The 14903-nt window shown below is 48.6% G+C and overlaps 1 protein-coding gene across 1 annotated transcript in view; it reads right to left on the bottom strand.

Moving 5' to 3' along the window:
- The window catches only part of klhl14 (kelch-like family member 14), a 238511-nt gene that overhangs the window by 27524 nt on the left and 196084 nt on the right, over positions 1 to 14903 (bottom strand). The window contains exon 7 of the mRNA XM_070875956.1: positions 13536 to 13693. Within this exon, the coding sequence (XP_070732057.1) occupies positions 13536 to 13693 (158 nt within the window). The remainder of the gene's footprint in view (positions 1 to 13535; positions 13694 to 14903) is intronic.

Below are 14903 nucleotides of genomic sequence, written 5' to 3'. Positions count from 1 at the left end.
CTCAGCTAACCAGCTCCTTCCCAACAGTGCGGGATCATTGCCTGGGACAAGCCAGAGTGGCAGCCGGTTCAGTGATCCATTGTGTGTGACCGCTAACATTGCACTGCCTAGTACTGGAATGATTTCTTTGGTATATGTCCGTAGTTGTGTCTCAATGCGTTCTAGTTTGGGTCTACTGGCTTTGTGTGGCCATAGCTTTTCGAATTGTTGAACACTCATGAGTGACTGGCTGGCCTCCGTGTCCAGCTCCATGCGTATAGGGATGCCGTTTAATAAAACCTTCATCATCATTGATGGCGTTTTGGTATATGAGCTGTGAATGTTTGCCACATGAACCCGCTGAACTTCAGCGTCCATTGATTTGCCCCAAGAGTCATCCTGCATCACAGACCCCTCTTCTGGTACATCTGCCTCGTAAATTAGCCTGGTTACAGGCTTCCTGCACATTCGAGCTAAATGGCCAATGAGGTTGCATTTCTGCAGACGAATTGTTGAAACCTGCAAGTCCTGGCAGAGTGTTTGCCCCCACACCTCCAGCATCAGCTGAGATTTCCATTGTTGTGAACAAAGGAGCTATGACCCAGTATTCCTCGCTGATTGTCCCTTTGACTGCCTTTAAGTACCCTGTTAGTGGGTGTCAATGGCCCCATCCCGGACCGCATTGTCCACTGTGATGGCGTAAATGTCCGTTCAGCCTGCTATTATCTCTGTTGAAAACCTGCTCTGGCGTCTATTGCTGCCTGGGGTGCATCAAACTGCCCTTACCTGCCTGCGGGGCTCTGAGTTGCGTTTATGATATTGACTCCCTGATCCCCCGCCACGTTGGAGGCAGAATTGCGCGCGTATATTATTTTGGTTTCTTCCTCCCCCGCCATGAAAGTCTGAGCCATCAACGCCGCCGTTTCCAAAGTCAAGTCCTTGGTCTCAATTAACTTTCGGAAAATCCCCGCATGACCGATGCCCTCAATAAAGAAATCCCTTAACATCTCCCCCCTGCAGGCATCTGTGAACTTACAGAGGCTGGCCAAACACCGGAGGTTCGCAACGAAGTCCGGTATGCTCTGTCCTTCACAACGTCAGTGGGTATAGAATCTGTGTCGGGCGATGTGTATGCTGCTCGCCGGTTTGAGGTGCTCACCGATTAGTTTGCTGAGCTCTTCGAAGGTTTTGTCCGCCGGCTTTTCGGGTGCTAGTAGGTCCTTCATGAGCGCGTAAGTCTTAGGTCCGCAGCTGGTCAGCAGATGTGCCCTTCGCTTGTCGGCTGCTGCATCTCCCAACCATTTTTTCGTGACAAAGCTTTGCTGGAGCCTCTCAATGAAATCATCCCAGTACTTAGCAACACAGTACCGTTCCTCTGTGCTACCGGTGGCCATTCTCGTGTTTTGTTGATTCCCGTTTTTCGTCGCCAATGTAAACTCCTTAATCAATGGCACAAAACCCACACGAGGCACATTCTATGGACAAGGTCACTCTATGACTGAACCTTTATTCACAGGACCAAGAAGTGATGACCCTGCGTGGGACCTCCCTGTATATACCTGGATGACCAGGTAACGAGTGTCTCCCACAAGTTCACCCCCTGTGATCAATGTGTGCATTGCTTAAGTATATACAGGATTGCAGTGGTGTTACATAGAGGTTACATACATGACACCCAGGGTGCAGGGAGCAATACAGTGCACTCACATCACCATGCAGGCACCTTCTCAGGACCCAGAGCTTTTTTGTAACAGAAAAGGATTTCACTCCCTGAAGGTCCAACTAGTTGTCGGACACAACCAGATTGTAATGGCAGTGAATGCCAAATGTCCGGGCAGCTTCGATGAGGCTCACATCCTGCGTGAGAGCACTGTCTCTGACATGTTTAAGAGTCAGCCACAAGGATAATGCTGGATGCTTGGTGACAACCAATATGGCCTAGCCACCTGGCTGATGACCCCCCTGCGTGACACCCACACTGAGGCCAAGAAGCGATACAACCAGAGCCACGGACACACACGCAATGTGGTCCAGAAAACAATAACTGTGCTTAAACAGTGCTTTAGATGCCTGGACCACTCAGGAGAGGAGCTACAATACAACCCTGAGCAAGTAGCTAAATTTATGGTCGTGTGCTCCATGCTGCACAACCTAGCTATCAGGAGGGGCCAAGAATTGCCAGAAGGGACTGATGGTCCACCTCACGAGAGAGAGGAAGAGGAGAACGAGGGGCTGGACGCTGACCTAGGGCCAGACAATCAGGCTGGCTATGCAACCATGCCCACGCCCCTCTTCAGACCGCAAGAAAGGGCCTGTGGTGGCTACATAGCTGCAAGACTGAATGATTTGCCTGAAAGAACATTGCTGTGAGTGACAACGCTGACACACTGCTGTGCAGCTCAGACATCAATGGTACACATCACCTTCGTGCCAGTTGAAGTTTACGTTGATTGAAGTTAAGTTTTATTTAATCCTTTCATGTTAAGGAATCACCAGTGTGTAACGGTTCAGCTATCTGAGACAATGCGCAACAAGGTTATGTTGAATAAAAATTTTTTTCCAACAATTGGAAAATCATAAGTATCCCGGCCAAAAACCCCCAACCCCCAACCACACCCCACTGTTTCCGCCATTGACATCAATCAAATGGTCAACATGTCCAGCAACACAGAATACAAATGCAAAGCAGGAGGGTGGCCCCCTCCCCCGTTACATTACAACAAATTGCATGCACCCAGATGGAGATATAACACAGCCATCACCTGCGGACATGCACCTCACTTTCCTTCCCCCCTCCCCTTCGCCCCACCTCTACCCCTTCCCCTCCTCGCTCCATGCTGCCTGGCCGAAGAGCTCCTCAGGCGGTGCCTCATTGGGGCGGATGAAGACAGATGCGGCGGTTGGACGGGTACAGGAGCGGGGGGTGCCGAGGGGGGGAACATTCTCTGATCCAGAAGCAGGAGCTTGGTCCTGCCTCTCATCTGTCATTCACAGTGGTAGTGCGGAACCTAGGGGTGAAGTGCCACGCTCCGGGACCACTGGGAGGCCTGTGTCAGCAGTGTTCCTGGCTATCGCCTCCAGGGCCTCCACTATCCGCAGAACGTACTCAGTCATGGTAGCCAGCTGTCGGGATAAGCCCCCCAATGCATCGAGGATCTGGTCACCAATATCTACAGTCCTCCTGGACAACTGTACCATCTCTCCGTTCTCATGTGGCGCTTGTGGACCAGACCTGCCGCGTCCACGAGGCCTCCGTGGGGTCGGCGCCGTCCTGGGGACAAATGGGGTGCCCTGTGGCGAGGTGCTTGGGACTGTACCTCCAGAGTGGAGGCGGGAATGACCGGAGGAGCACTAGATGGCCTTAGGGTGGAATGGCTTCTGGAGCGTGGTGATGCAGGTTCCTCGAAGTCCGCGCTCTCATCTGTGGAGAACAGACCCAGCGGATTGACGGGCGACAATTGGAACTCCTCAGCAGATGTAGGATCGTCCGCCGAGTCGGGCCCCGTGCCCCCACCTTCTGGCCTCTGTGGTCTTGCCTGGGGCCATGCTGCTGGCTGAGCTGCAAAACATAAATGAGGCTATTAGAGGAGAAGGGGGTGCTAGGGTCACAAGGTGATTCCAGTGCTACACACAGCATATGCACGACAAAAGTACCACCGCTAATAAAATCATCACAGACATCACATTTCATGACCATCAACACATTGTGCATTGCAATGATTTTCATTAGGCCATCATTATTTCTATGACAATTTTAGAAATCATCTATCATATATGATTGTTCAGATATGAGTGGGTGTGGCATCTATTGACTTTACATCACGCAATGGTGTAAAATTTACTCACGTCGCATCACTTCAGGGTCTGCAGATGCTTGTGTGGCTGTCCAGGGGTGGGTCCCCACGAGTGAGAGCACTCGCTCCTCCATCTCAGTGATGTCGCTGGGAACTGGTGGCCCCCCCCCCACCTGTTCGCCTCTGCACGGACCTCATAGTCAATAGCTTGTTCTGTAAAAGGTAACAGGACAATATGGCATGAGATCATTGTGTGATATCATTGCTAGGTACTGCCACAGAAACTGATACAACACATAACCGACAGATGTAATCATGATTATTATGATCATTATCATTCTTTACCTAAAGACGTGCACCGTGACCGCAGGCTTTGACTACAACATTCCCGGTAAAAGTGAAAGACCTCACATCTGCTGATAGTCTCTCATGACTGTTACAAATCAAATTTAATAAATACATAAGTACATGTAAATAAATGTAATACTTACTCTTGCGGATTCGACAAGGTCGTTCCATCATTTGCGGCATCGGTTGCCCTCACGCACCTCGTTGGTTGCCGACGAGACCACCTCTGCAATCTCGGCCCATATTTTCTGGTAGGCCTTTGGTGTGGGCTTCCCACGCCCTCCCTGTGTCAAATCACCCCAGCGTAACTTGACCTCCTGCAGGAGGGTGGCATTTGCCTCGTCCGAGAACCTCCTCGCTCTTTTGCGCCCTCCAATGTGCTCCTCTCCCAGCTCACTGCTCTCGCCAGCATCAGTCTCCACAGCGTGCTGTGTCACCTCCTCCTCTCCCTCCATTATAGTCACCAAATTCGGGCAAATATCTGGCTGGTAACAGCTAATTTTTGTTTCCCTATTTGCTCCAAAGCTCTAAACTCTCCCTCCTTCTTCCCAAAGCAGCCACATCACACCCACACACGCCTTCGTTCCCTCTTAGATCCCTCTCTATCTGTCTCCTCTTCTGCGCATGTCATGATGACCCTTGACCTCCTGAATTGCGGGAATCGAGCGTTGCCATGCCGTTGCTAAGGAAGGCGGCACTTTACGGCAGAAGGTCAGAGAGATTTAATGCTACTGCCCAATTCATATCGCTCACGGTAACGCCCAATTTAAAAAATGGAGACTAGGGGCTTTGAGAATGGGCGACAAGCCGGCGATCTGAAAACCCATTTTTACCGCCCATGCCAGAAATACTGCCCATTTTTGGGCGATCTGCACAAAAGTGTAAAATCTAGCCCCATATCTCTTTCATCATCCAGGGAGTTTTGACTTTAGTTGCCCTACCTTTCCCCTTAGTGGTAATGTACCTCGACTGTATCCGAACTATTTCCTCTTTAAAGGCACACATTAGCAAAGATGAGGGTGTTTGAATCCCTCCAATCAGGTTTCCATGCCTGCCACAGTGCCGAAACGGCTCTCATCAAAGTCACAAATGACATCCTTTGTGACTATGATAAAGGCAAACTATCTCTCCTCGTCCTTCTTGACTTGTCTGCAACCTTTGACATGGTTGACCACTCCATCTTTCTCCAACGCTTTTCCACCATCGTCCAACTGGATGGAACTGCACTCGCCTGGTTCCATTCTTATCTCTCTAATCGTAGCCAGAGAATCACCTGCAACGGCTTCTCATCCCATCCCCGCATCATTACCTCTGGTGTCTCCCAAGGATCTATCCTTGGTCCCCTCCTATTTTTCATCTACATGTTGCCCCTTGGTGACATCCTCCGAAAACACAGCATCAGTTTCCACATGAATGCTGATGACACCCAGCTCTACTTCACTATCACTTCTCTCCACCCCTGTATCGCCCCACGAAGGCGAATCACGCCTCTGATACCACCCCGCAGATTTTTTGGATTCAAAGTTCCCAATTCCGGAACATTTAGCTGCCCATCTCACCGGGTGTTAAATTTTCAATTAATTTGAATTGTGCGCCCCAAATGGGGCATGGGGCAATTTCACCCCCTTTCTCTCCATCTACGCTATCTGTTCCCCTTAATATCTTGAAAACTTCGATCACATCACCGCTTAATCTTTTAAACGCTAGGGAATATAATTCTAATTTGTGTAATCTCGCCTCGTAATTTAAACCTTGGAGTATCATTCTGTAAACCTAGGCTGCACTCCTTCCAAGGCCAATATATCCTTCCTAAGGTGTGGTGCCCAGAACTGCTCACAGTACTCTAAGTGTGGTCTAACCAGGGCTTTGTATAACTTCCACCCCCTCGTATTCGAGTGCTCTAGATATAATGGCCGACATTCCATTTGCCTTTCTGATTATTTTCTGTATCTGTTAATGACATTTTAATGATCTGTGTACCTGAACCCCCAAGTCTCTTTGGACCTCCACTGATTTTAGCTTTTCACCATTTAGAAAGTACCCTGTTCTATCCTTTTTAGGTCCAAAGTGGATGACGTCATATTTGCCTACATTGAAATCCATTTGCCACAGTTTTGCCTCTTCATCATCATCATCATAGGTGGTCTCTCGAAATGAGGATGACTTGCTTCCGCGCCAAAAAAGGATGAGTTCATAGGTGTTTCAATGAAGGACCCGAACTACATCCTCAAGGGTGGAAGATGCCTGTGCGTGGATTTTTTAAATATGTGGTGGTCGTTGCATACCAGCCACCACATGGGCTTGACAGAGCTAGGTCTTGGTCCAGTGGCAAGGATTAACCAAGACGACTGGAGACCAGCTCTGCTGAATGGACCTAGTGCGCATGCAGTGTGGGCTGGCCCATGCTTCCCCTGGGCCCCTGGCCCCGAATTCACACCTCCCCTGGGCCCCAATCACATCCCTCCACAGTCTCTCGCTGCCCATTCACTTAATCCATGGATATCCCTTTATAATTTTATACTTTCATCTACGCGTCATCGGCAAATTTGGATATATGACTTTCTCGGTCATTATGTCAGTCGTTAATAAATACAGTGAATAGTTGAGGCCCCAACACAGATCCCTGTGGGCCACCACTAGTCACATCCTGCCAATTAGAGTACCTACCCATTTTCAGTACTCTCTGTCTCCTGCCGCTCAGCAATTTCCTAACCAAGTCAATAATTTGCCTTCAATTCCATGGGCTTCTACCTTAGTGAACAGTGTGAGAAGTACTGGTAGAAAAGTGTAGGTAACAATAAAATACAGTTGTTTAGACATGCTGCTTTGTGCGTATGATTTGAAGTAGTCCACAAGAGTATCACGAAAGTATTACAGTCAAGGCCCCTAAAGAAAAGGAGGTGGCCAGGTTTATGAGTGCCAACTGATAGATCTCTCATCTGTCAAAAAAATGGGGGATGGCAGTATTTAACCACCCCTGGACAAATCCATTTCAACTGCAAGAGACATTTCTTTGAGATGTATGCAGTGAAGAAACTGGTGACTCTGTACTCTTCCCCACTTGGGAGTTAACCTATTCACATCCATTAGTGTAATAATCTCTAGACAGGAGTCAAAAGAACTGAAGGAGCCAAGAGTGGAAGGTGTTATCCACAAGAAGTCCTGAAACCCATACTAAAACTGAACTTCATAAGCTTAAAAGAAAGAAGAACTTGCATTTATATAGCGCCTTTCACGACCACTGGACTTCTCAAAGTGCTTTACAGCTAATGAAATACTTTTGGAGTGTAGTCACCGTGGCAATGTGGGAAATGCAGCAGCCAACTTGCGCACAGCAAACTCCCACAAACAGCAATGTGATAATAACCAGATTGTGAAGTATCGAATAACTCCACGAGGCTAAGTACGGTGGGCTAGTTCAGGCATGACCTTACTCCAGTTTATTTACTCTCAAAGTGAGGATTTAACATGGCTGCCAACATTATATACACGGCTTGCACGTGTCTGCCAGTGACCATTAGGACTCCGACAATCGCGCCCTCCGGTGACAGGTCCCAATTAACATACATAACATCATTCCCCCCAAAGTCCTTGGTACAGGTTGTATTTACAAGTCGAGACGGTCCGGGGCCTTCCGCTCCCTGGTTGATCGTCTCAGGTCAAATCCAAGCTTAGGTGAGTTAGTAGGACCACTGCTGCATTGCGGAGCAGTCGGTCTGACAGGAGGTGTCGGGGATGATAGGTTCGTCTTCATGAATGACACAAGGGTCAACTGATGGTTGGATGTGTGTTGGTTAGTTGATGATGATGTCATCTTCAATTTGTTCTGGGTTGTCTGTGAATCGCAGTTTGGTTTGGTCGATGTGCCTCTTGCACGTTTAGTCATTTAACAGTTTGACTACAAACACCCTGTTCCCCTCCTTGGCCAAAACCATGTCAGCAACCCACTTTGGACCATGACCATAATTCAGGACAAACACAGGGTCATGAACAGCAATGTCATGTGATACGGCTGCACGATCATGCTGCCGTTGTCTTCTGGTTTCGACATGATCATTGAGATCTGGGTGTACAAGGGAGAGCCTGGTTTTGAGGCCTCTTTTCATTATCAGCTTGGCAGGAGGGACCTCGGTGAGCGAGTGGGGTCTCGTCCAGTAACTAAGCAGAATGCGGTATAAACCAGTCTGCAGGGAGCCTTGAGTCATGCGTTTTAGGCTCTGCTTAATGGTTTGGACAACCCGCTCCGCTTGCCCATTAGACATGGGTTTGAAAGGGGCAGACCTGACATGCTTGATGCCATTACAGGTCATAAACTCAGGGAACTCCGAACTGGTGAAACATGATCCGTTGTCACTGACAAGGACGTCGGGCAGGCCATGGGTGGCGAACATGGTCCGGAGGTTTTCAATAGTGGCTGTGGACGTGCTGGATGACATGATTATGCATTCAATCCATTTGGAGTAAGCGTCCACTACCACTAAAAACATTTTGCCGAGAAAGGGGCCAGCAAAATCTATGTGGATCCTTGACCACGTTTTGGATGGCCATGACTACGGACTCAGCGGAGCCTACACAGGTGCGTTACTCAGTTGCGAGCAAGTGTTGCACTGATGCACGCATGACTCCAAGTCCGAGTCAATGCCGGGCCACCAAACATGAGACCTGGCAATGGCCTTCATCATGACAATGCCTGGATGGGTACTGTATAAATCTCGCACAAAAGTTTCCCTGCCTTTTTTTTGGCATAACATCACGATTACCCCATAACAGACAATCAGATTGAATAGACAATTCATCTTTGCGGCGGCTATAAGACTTAATTTCAGTCTGCATTTCCCTGGGAATGGTAGACCAATTTCCATTTAGGACACACCTTTTTACGCTTGACAGTACAGGATCCTGGCTGATCCAGGTCCTAATTTGGTGAGCCGTGATGGGTGACCCCTCGCTCTCGAAGGCATCCATGACCAGCAGCAAGTTTGCGGGCTGCGGCATTTCTACCCCGGTTGTGGGTAATTGTAGCTGGCTAAGCGCATCAACACAGTTTTCAGTGCCTGGTCTGTGGCGAATGACGTAATCATAAACGGATAATGTCAGTGCCCATCTTTGGATGCGGGACGAGGCATTGGTGTTTATACCTTTGCTCTCAGAAAACAATGAAATGAGCGGCTTGTGGTCTGTTTCAAGCTCAAACCGAAGCCCAAACAGGTATTGGTGCATTTTCCTAACCCCATATACGCATGCTAAAGCCTCTTTCTCTACCATACTATCGGCTCTTTCAGCCTTAGACAGACTTCTGGACACGTATGCAATTGGTTGGAGTTTACCTGATATATTGGCTTGCTAGAGCACACAACCGACCTCATATGATGAGGCATCGCAGGCCAGCACTAACCGGTCATAGTGTACCAGTAATTTATTGGAACATAGCAAGTTCCTGGCCTTCTCAAAGGCTCTGTCTTGAGATTTGCCCCAAACCCAGTCATTGCCCTTTCTCAGCAACATGTGCAAGGGCTCTAGCAATATACTCAAACTAAGTAGAAAGTTATTGAAATAGTTGAGAAGACCCAGGAACGAACGCAGCTCTTTCACACTCTGGGGTCTGGGTGCATTCTTGATGGCCTCTGTCTTCGAATCCGTAGGCCTGATGCCATCTGCTGCAATCTTTCTCCCCAGGAATTCGACTTCTGGTGCCATGAAAATGCACTTGGAGCGTTTTAGCCTGAGTCCCACTCTATTCAGACGATGTAGAACCTTGTCCAGGTTGTGCAGGTGTTCGGTGGCGTCGCGACTGGTGATCAGGATGTCATCTTGGAACATAACGGTTCTCGGGACAGACTTCAGCAAACTCTCCATGTTTCTCTGAAATATGGCTGCCGCCGAGCGCATTCCGAAAGGGCACCTGTGGTATATAAACAGTCCTTTGTGCGTGTTGATACATGTCAGTTTTTTCAAAGATTGGACCAGCTCCTGTGTCATGTAAGCGGAGGTCAGGTCCAATTTGGTGAACGACTTCCCCGCCCCGCTAGTGTTGCAAACAGGTCAACAACCTCGGGTAATGGGTACTGATCCTGTAGCGAGACTTGGTTGATCGTTACGTTGTAGTCGCCTCAGATCCCAACCATGCCATCACTTTTCAACACCGGGACAGTTGGACTGGCCCATTTGCTGAACTTGACTGGTGATATGATTCCTTCCCATTGAAGTCTGTCCAGTTCGATCGCGACCTTCTCCCTTATCATGTACGGAACCGCCCGAGCCTTGTAATGGACGGGTCTTGCACCCGGCCTAGGTGGATCTGCACCTCGGCTCCCGTGAAGTTGCTGATGCCTGGTTCGAACAACGAGGGAAACTTGCTCAGCATTGAGCACACGAAGCGTCATCCACTGATGATAAGACTTTAATATCGTTCCAGTTCCATTTAATTTTCTCAAGCCAACTCCTGCCGAACAGCGTTGGGCCATTGCCTGAAATTATCCACAATGATAAATCCTGCACAGCTCCATCGTACAATATCTTTACTGCCGTGCTGCCGATGACTGGTATGAGCTCTTTGGCGTAGGTACGCAGTTTCACATTGATTGAGCTCAGTTTGAGTTTTTTGCCTTAGTGTCCCACAACTTTTCGAAAGCCCTCTGGCTCATTATTGACTGACTTGCACCCGTGTCCAATTCCATGGATATTAGAACCCCATTTAATTTAACTTCCAGCATTATCGGATGACTTTTGGTCAAAGAATGTAGCCCATACACTTCTTTGTCCTGTACCTTGGGTTGAGTTGCCTGTGCCGCTTGATCCACGCTGGATCGATCATCCTCAGTCACGTGGTGTATCGCAGACGCTTGCTCGGTTGCGGACACATTCGCTGAAGGTGCCCCATTGTTGCACAGCCTTTGCACACGTATTGCTTGAATCGGCATTGATGGGCCCAATGATAGTCCCTGCAACGCCAACAAGGCGCAATTTGATTCACCCACAATGGCGGACTTTGAGCAGTTACAGGTCGTACGAACGCAGACGAGTAGGCCCAGCCATGTGCAGCTCTGCCTGACGACGATATTATTTTATGCAAAGTACTTGCCGATGAGTTTCGATGCTGGGAAGATATCTGTTTCGAGTTTTCATCCGTGGACATGCATGCCTGGGCGATTGTGATGGCCCTGCTCAGGTCTAGAGATTCAGCAGCTAGCAGCTTTCGAAGGATGACCTCGTGGCCAATGCCAAGCATGAAAAAGTCCCGCAGCATTTCCTCCAAAGTTGCACAGCACAGCGAGACGTCTCAAGTCGGCGACAAATTCCGCTACGTCCTGGCCCTCGGAGCGATTGTGCGTATAGAAACGATACCTCGCCATGATGATGCTTTCCTTCGGTTTAAAGTGGTTCCGAACCAGCTTACACAATTCATTGTAAGTCTTATCCGTTGGTCAAGTCGGTGAGAGTAGATTTTTGATAAGGCCATAAATTTTTAACCCACAAATGGTGAGGAGAACCGCCCTGCGCTTAATTACATTATCGGTTCCTTCCAATCCGTTGGCTACGAAGTACTGGTCGAGGCAATCAGTGAAATCCTCCCAGTCTTCCCCTTCCACAAATGTTTCCAAAATTCCAAAAGACATGGTTGCGTGAAAGTTTGTATTTTTAACTCGTCGCCAATTGTTAAGTATCGAATAACTCCACGAGGCTAAGTATGATGGGCTAGTTCAGGCATGACCTTACTCCAACTTATTTACTCTCAAAGTGAGGATTCAACATGGCTGCCAACATTATATACACGGCTTGCACGTGTCTGCCAGTGACCATTAGGACTCCGACAGTCACGCCCTCTGGTGGCAGGTAAAACCCAGTTAACATACATAACACAGATAATCTGTTTTTGTTGTGTTGATTGAAAGATAAATATTGGCCAGGACACCAGGGATAATTCTCCTGCTCTTCTTCGAAATAGTGCCATGGGATCTTTTACATTCACCTGAGAGAGCAGACAGGGCCTCAGTTTAACATTTCATCTGACAGTGCAGCACTCACTCATCACTGCATTGGAGTGTCAGCCTAGATTTTTGTGCTCAAGTCCCTGGAGCGTGTCTTGAACCCACAACCTTCTGATTCAGAGGCATGTGTGCTACCCACTGAGCCAAAGCTGACACTGCAAAAATAATGAGAATAGTTATAAACTTACAAATTTAAGTTGAAGGCTGACTTGGCATATAAAATTGGGTGGGGTTATTATCATCTGGTGACAGGAAAGAAATCTGGCAATGAAGCGCTAACTTGACTTGGAAGTGTGAAGTGGCAGGTATTGGTAGCAAAGCACAGACAATGAGAAATGATTTGGGGACCGAAATTGGTGGCTATACCACTGCATACTGCCCGCGGACCACTGACATACTGCCCAAAATCGTGAAATACATCAAAAAATACCTACATACCGCCCACATACCGCCCGGCGGAAAATTCATCAACGACATACTGCCGGGCGATAAGCATACCATCCGCCCATGCACAACGCCGACATAATGTCCAAAATTGCAAAATTCATCACTTACTACCGACATACCATTGATGCTGCAGGCTGCCATGGAAAAGATGGTTTTAAGTTGATCTTCGGTCGGTGGTATGCATCTTTAGCTGTAATAAAAATGTTGACTCTTCCCCCCCCTTGTCTCTCCCACCCCCCAGTCTCTTCCCCCCTCACAGTGATCTCTTCCCCCCCATACCACAGCGATCACTTCCTCCCTCCCCACAGCAATCTCTTCTCCCCCACCCTCACAGCAGCGATCTCCCCCACAGCAGCGATGTCCCCCCACAGCAGCGATCTCTCCCCCCCCGCAGCGATCCACTCCCCATACCGATCTCCCCCCACCCCATTAAGTTCCTCGTTATATTATATTGAAAAAACATCTGAAGAAAAAAACGAAACCTCATTTAAATGTACAAGTAAATAAAACCTCCAATCAAAATAACTAGGTGCTATTTTGTATAAGAGAATAGTGTACATACTCCCACAGCGCTCTCAGGCCACAGTCTCTGTGACGCTCGTCGCTGCCTCTCTGGGAACGGTTGTAGAGCTTCACAGCAGCAGGTACGAGCACACAACTCGGGAGCCGAAGGTCCCGAGTGAAACGGACTCACCGCCCGCACACCACCCGCTGCACTCCGCTCCGCCCGCTGCACTCCGCTTGGCATACTGCCAAGAAAAAAGTCAGGAAAATCACGCACACTGCGCCCCAGTGGTACCCGGCAGTATACAACAACATACCGCCAGCATACTGCCGAGAAATGGGCGGACCATCGGTTTCGACCAATTTCGGCCCCGCGGTATTGTTCAGAGCTGCTGCCTTATACTTGTGATTTGAAATTGCCCAACACAATTATTACGGAAATATTACAAAAAATATTGTATCAAATCCACCTCACCATACTCCAGCTGTAGCCACCAACAAGGTAAATATTGTCATCCAGCACGGTGCAGCCTGGACCACTGCGACCCTCCAAGATAGGAGTTTGCAGAATGTTCCATTGGTCACCTTTAGGGTCATAACATTCAACGAGCATAACGTCAAGATGTGAGAAACCTAAACCAAAAGAAACATTTTGAATCAAAGAAATGAGCTGAGAACAGTTTTGCTTGATACAGTTATTGACAAAGCTGCTTATTTCAGCACAGTTCTTAAAGAGAAAGGTGTATAAGATACTCTGGACTCACCTAATGATGAGTTACCGGTCCAATTTAGTCTATACCAGAGCGAAGGTATGGGGAAGTATTTTCAATTTGAAAAAAATCTAAAAATATTGATGGAAGAGTTCCTTTGTGTGCTATGGGCAGCAAAATTTATGATTTCATTAGACATAACACACAGAAGAAATCTTCCCCAGCTATCTTCATAGTGGCCATGTTCATTATTTTCATTTTAATGATTAGATTTCACTCTTACAGAGACACACTATTTTGGATCTCCATCTGCAGTTGTAGCTGCTCTCGTGATGTTGCTCGGGGAGATAGGGGAGGGCACATGTTGAAGAGTGATTTTGTTTATTTGTGGAGAAATCAGTCCTTTGACCACCTAAAAAATAAAACAATAAGTAAAGCTGGGACTGACTTTCCCAGCTGGGAGGAAGCATTGATTTCTGAATAAGTTAACAGGCCATTGCTATGATATGTCACATTGGCTCCAAACACAAGTGGAGACTAGATATGAAGATTAAGAGGTCAAAATTGCAATGTTTTGCGACGCCCCTTAGCACCTCTGGCGGGGTGGCCCTAACAGGGTGCAAAACAGTTTTCGCCCGGGGCGCTAATGGTTCCCGTGAAATCACGCAGGAGTTAGCGGAAGTGCTGCCACGGTAACGCCGTGCCCCACCCTGCTGGTAATGCCCCGGGCTGCCGCACAAGCGCCGATCATCACCGTGCGATTATCTCATTGCCCAGCTGCTGCGAGGCTGCCACGAGCGGTGTCAGTGCCAGCCTCGGGGGTTGCGAATCGGGCCGACCTCCACTCACGGGGCAGAAGTTAAAGGGGAAACGGGGAGCGTCCCATGCCGCCATCTTGACGGTTTTGCCGACTCACCAGTCGGCCCGACTTCTTCCCTTGCATGGTCTGGGCCGGAGCAGCTCGGTACTCCATTTTGGGTGCAAGGCTGTAGCCTCGGCACCACGCCGCCCTGGTAGCCCAGTGGAGGCCATCAGAGGCCGGGCAAAGTGTGCAGCAGCCCTCCCCTTTACCCAAGGGGGAGGGGAAGAGAAAGTGGAGCATACGAGATTGCTCTCCACTTCCTTTGAGGGAC

Source organism: Pristiophorus japonicus, chromosome 1 (assembly GCF_044704955.1).
Source record: "Pristiophorus japonicus isolate sPriJap1 chromosome 1, sPriJap1.hap1, whole genome shotgun sequence".
NCBI classification, from domain to species: Eukaryota; Metazoa; Chordata; class Chondrichthyes; family Pristiophoridae; genus Pristiophorus; species Pristiophorus japonicus.
The sequence above is the reverse complement of the archived record's forward strand: the minus strand, read 5'-3'. Positions and strand labels throughout refer to the sequence as shown.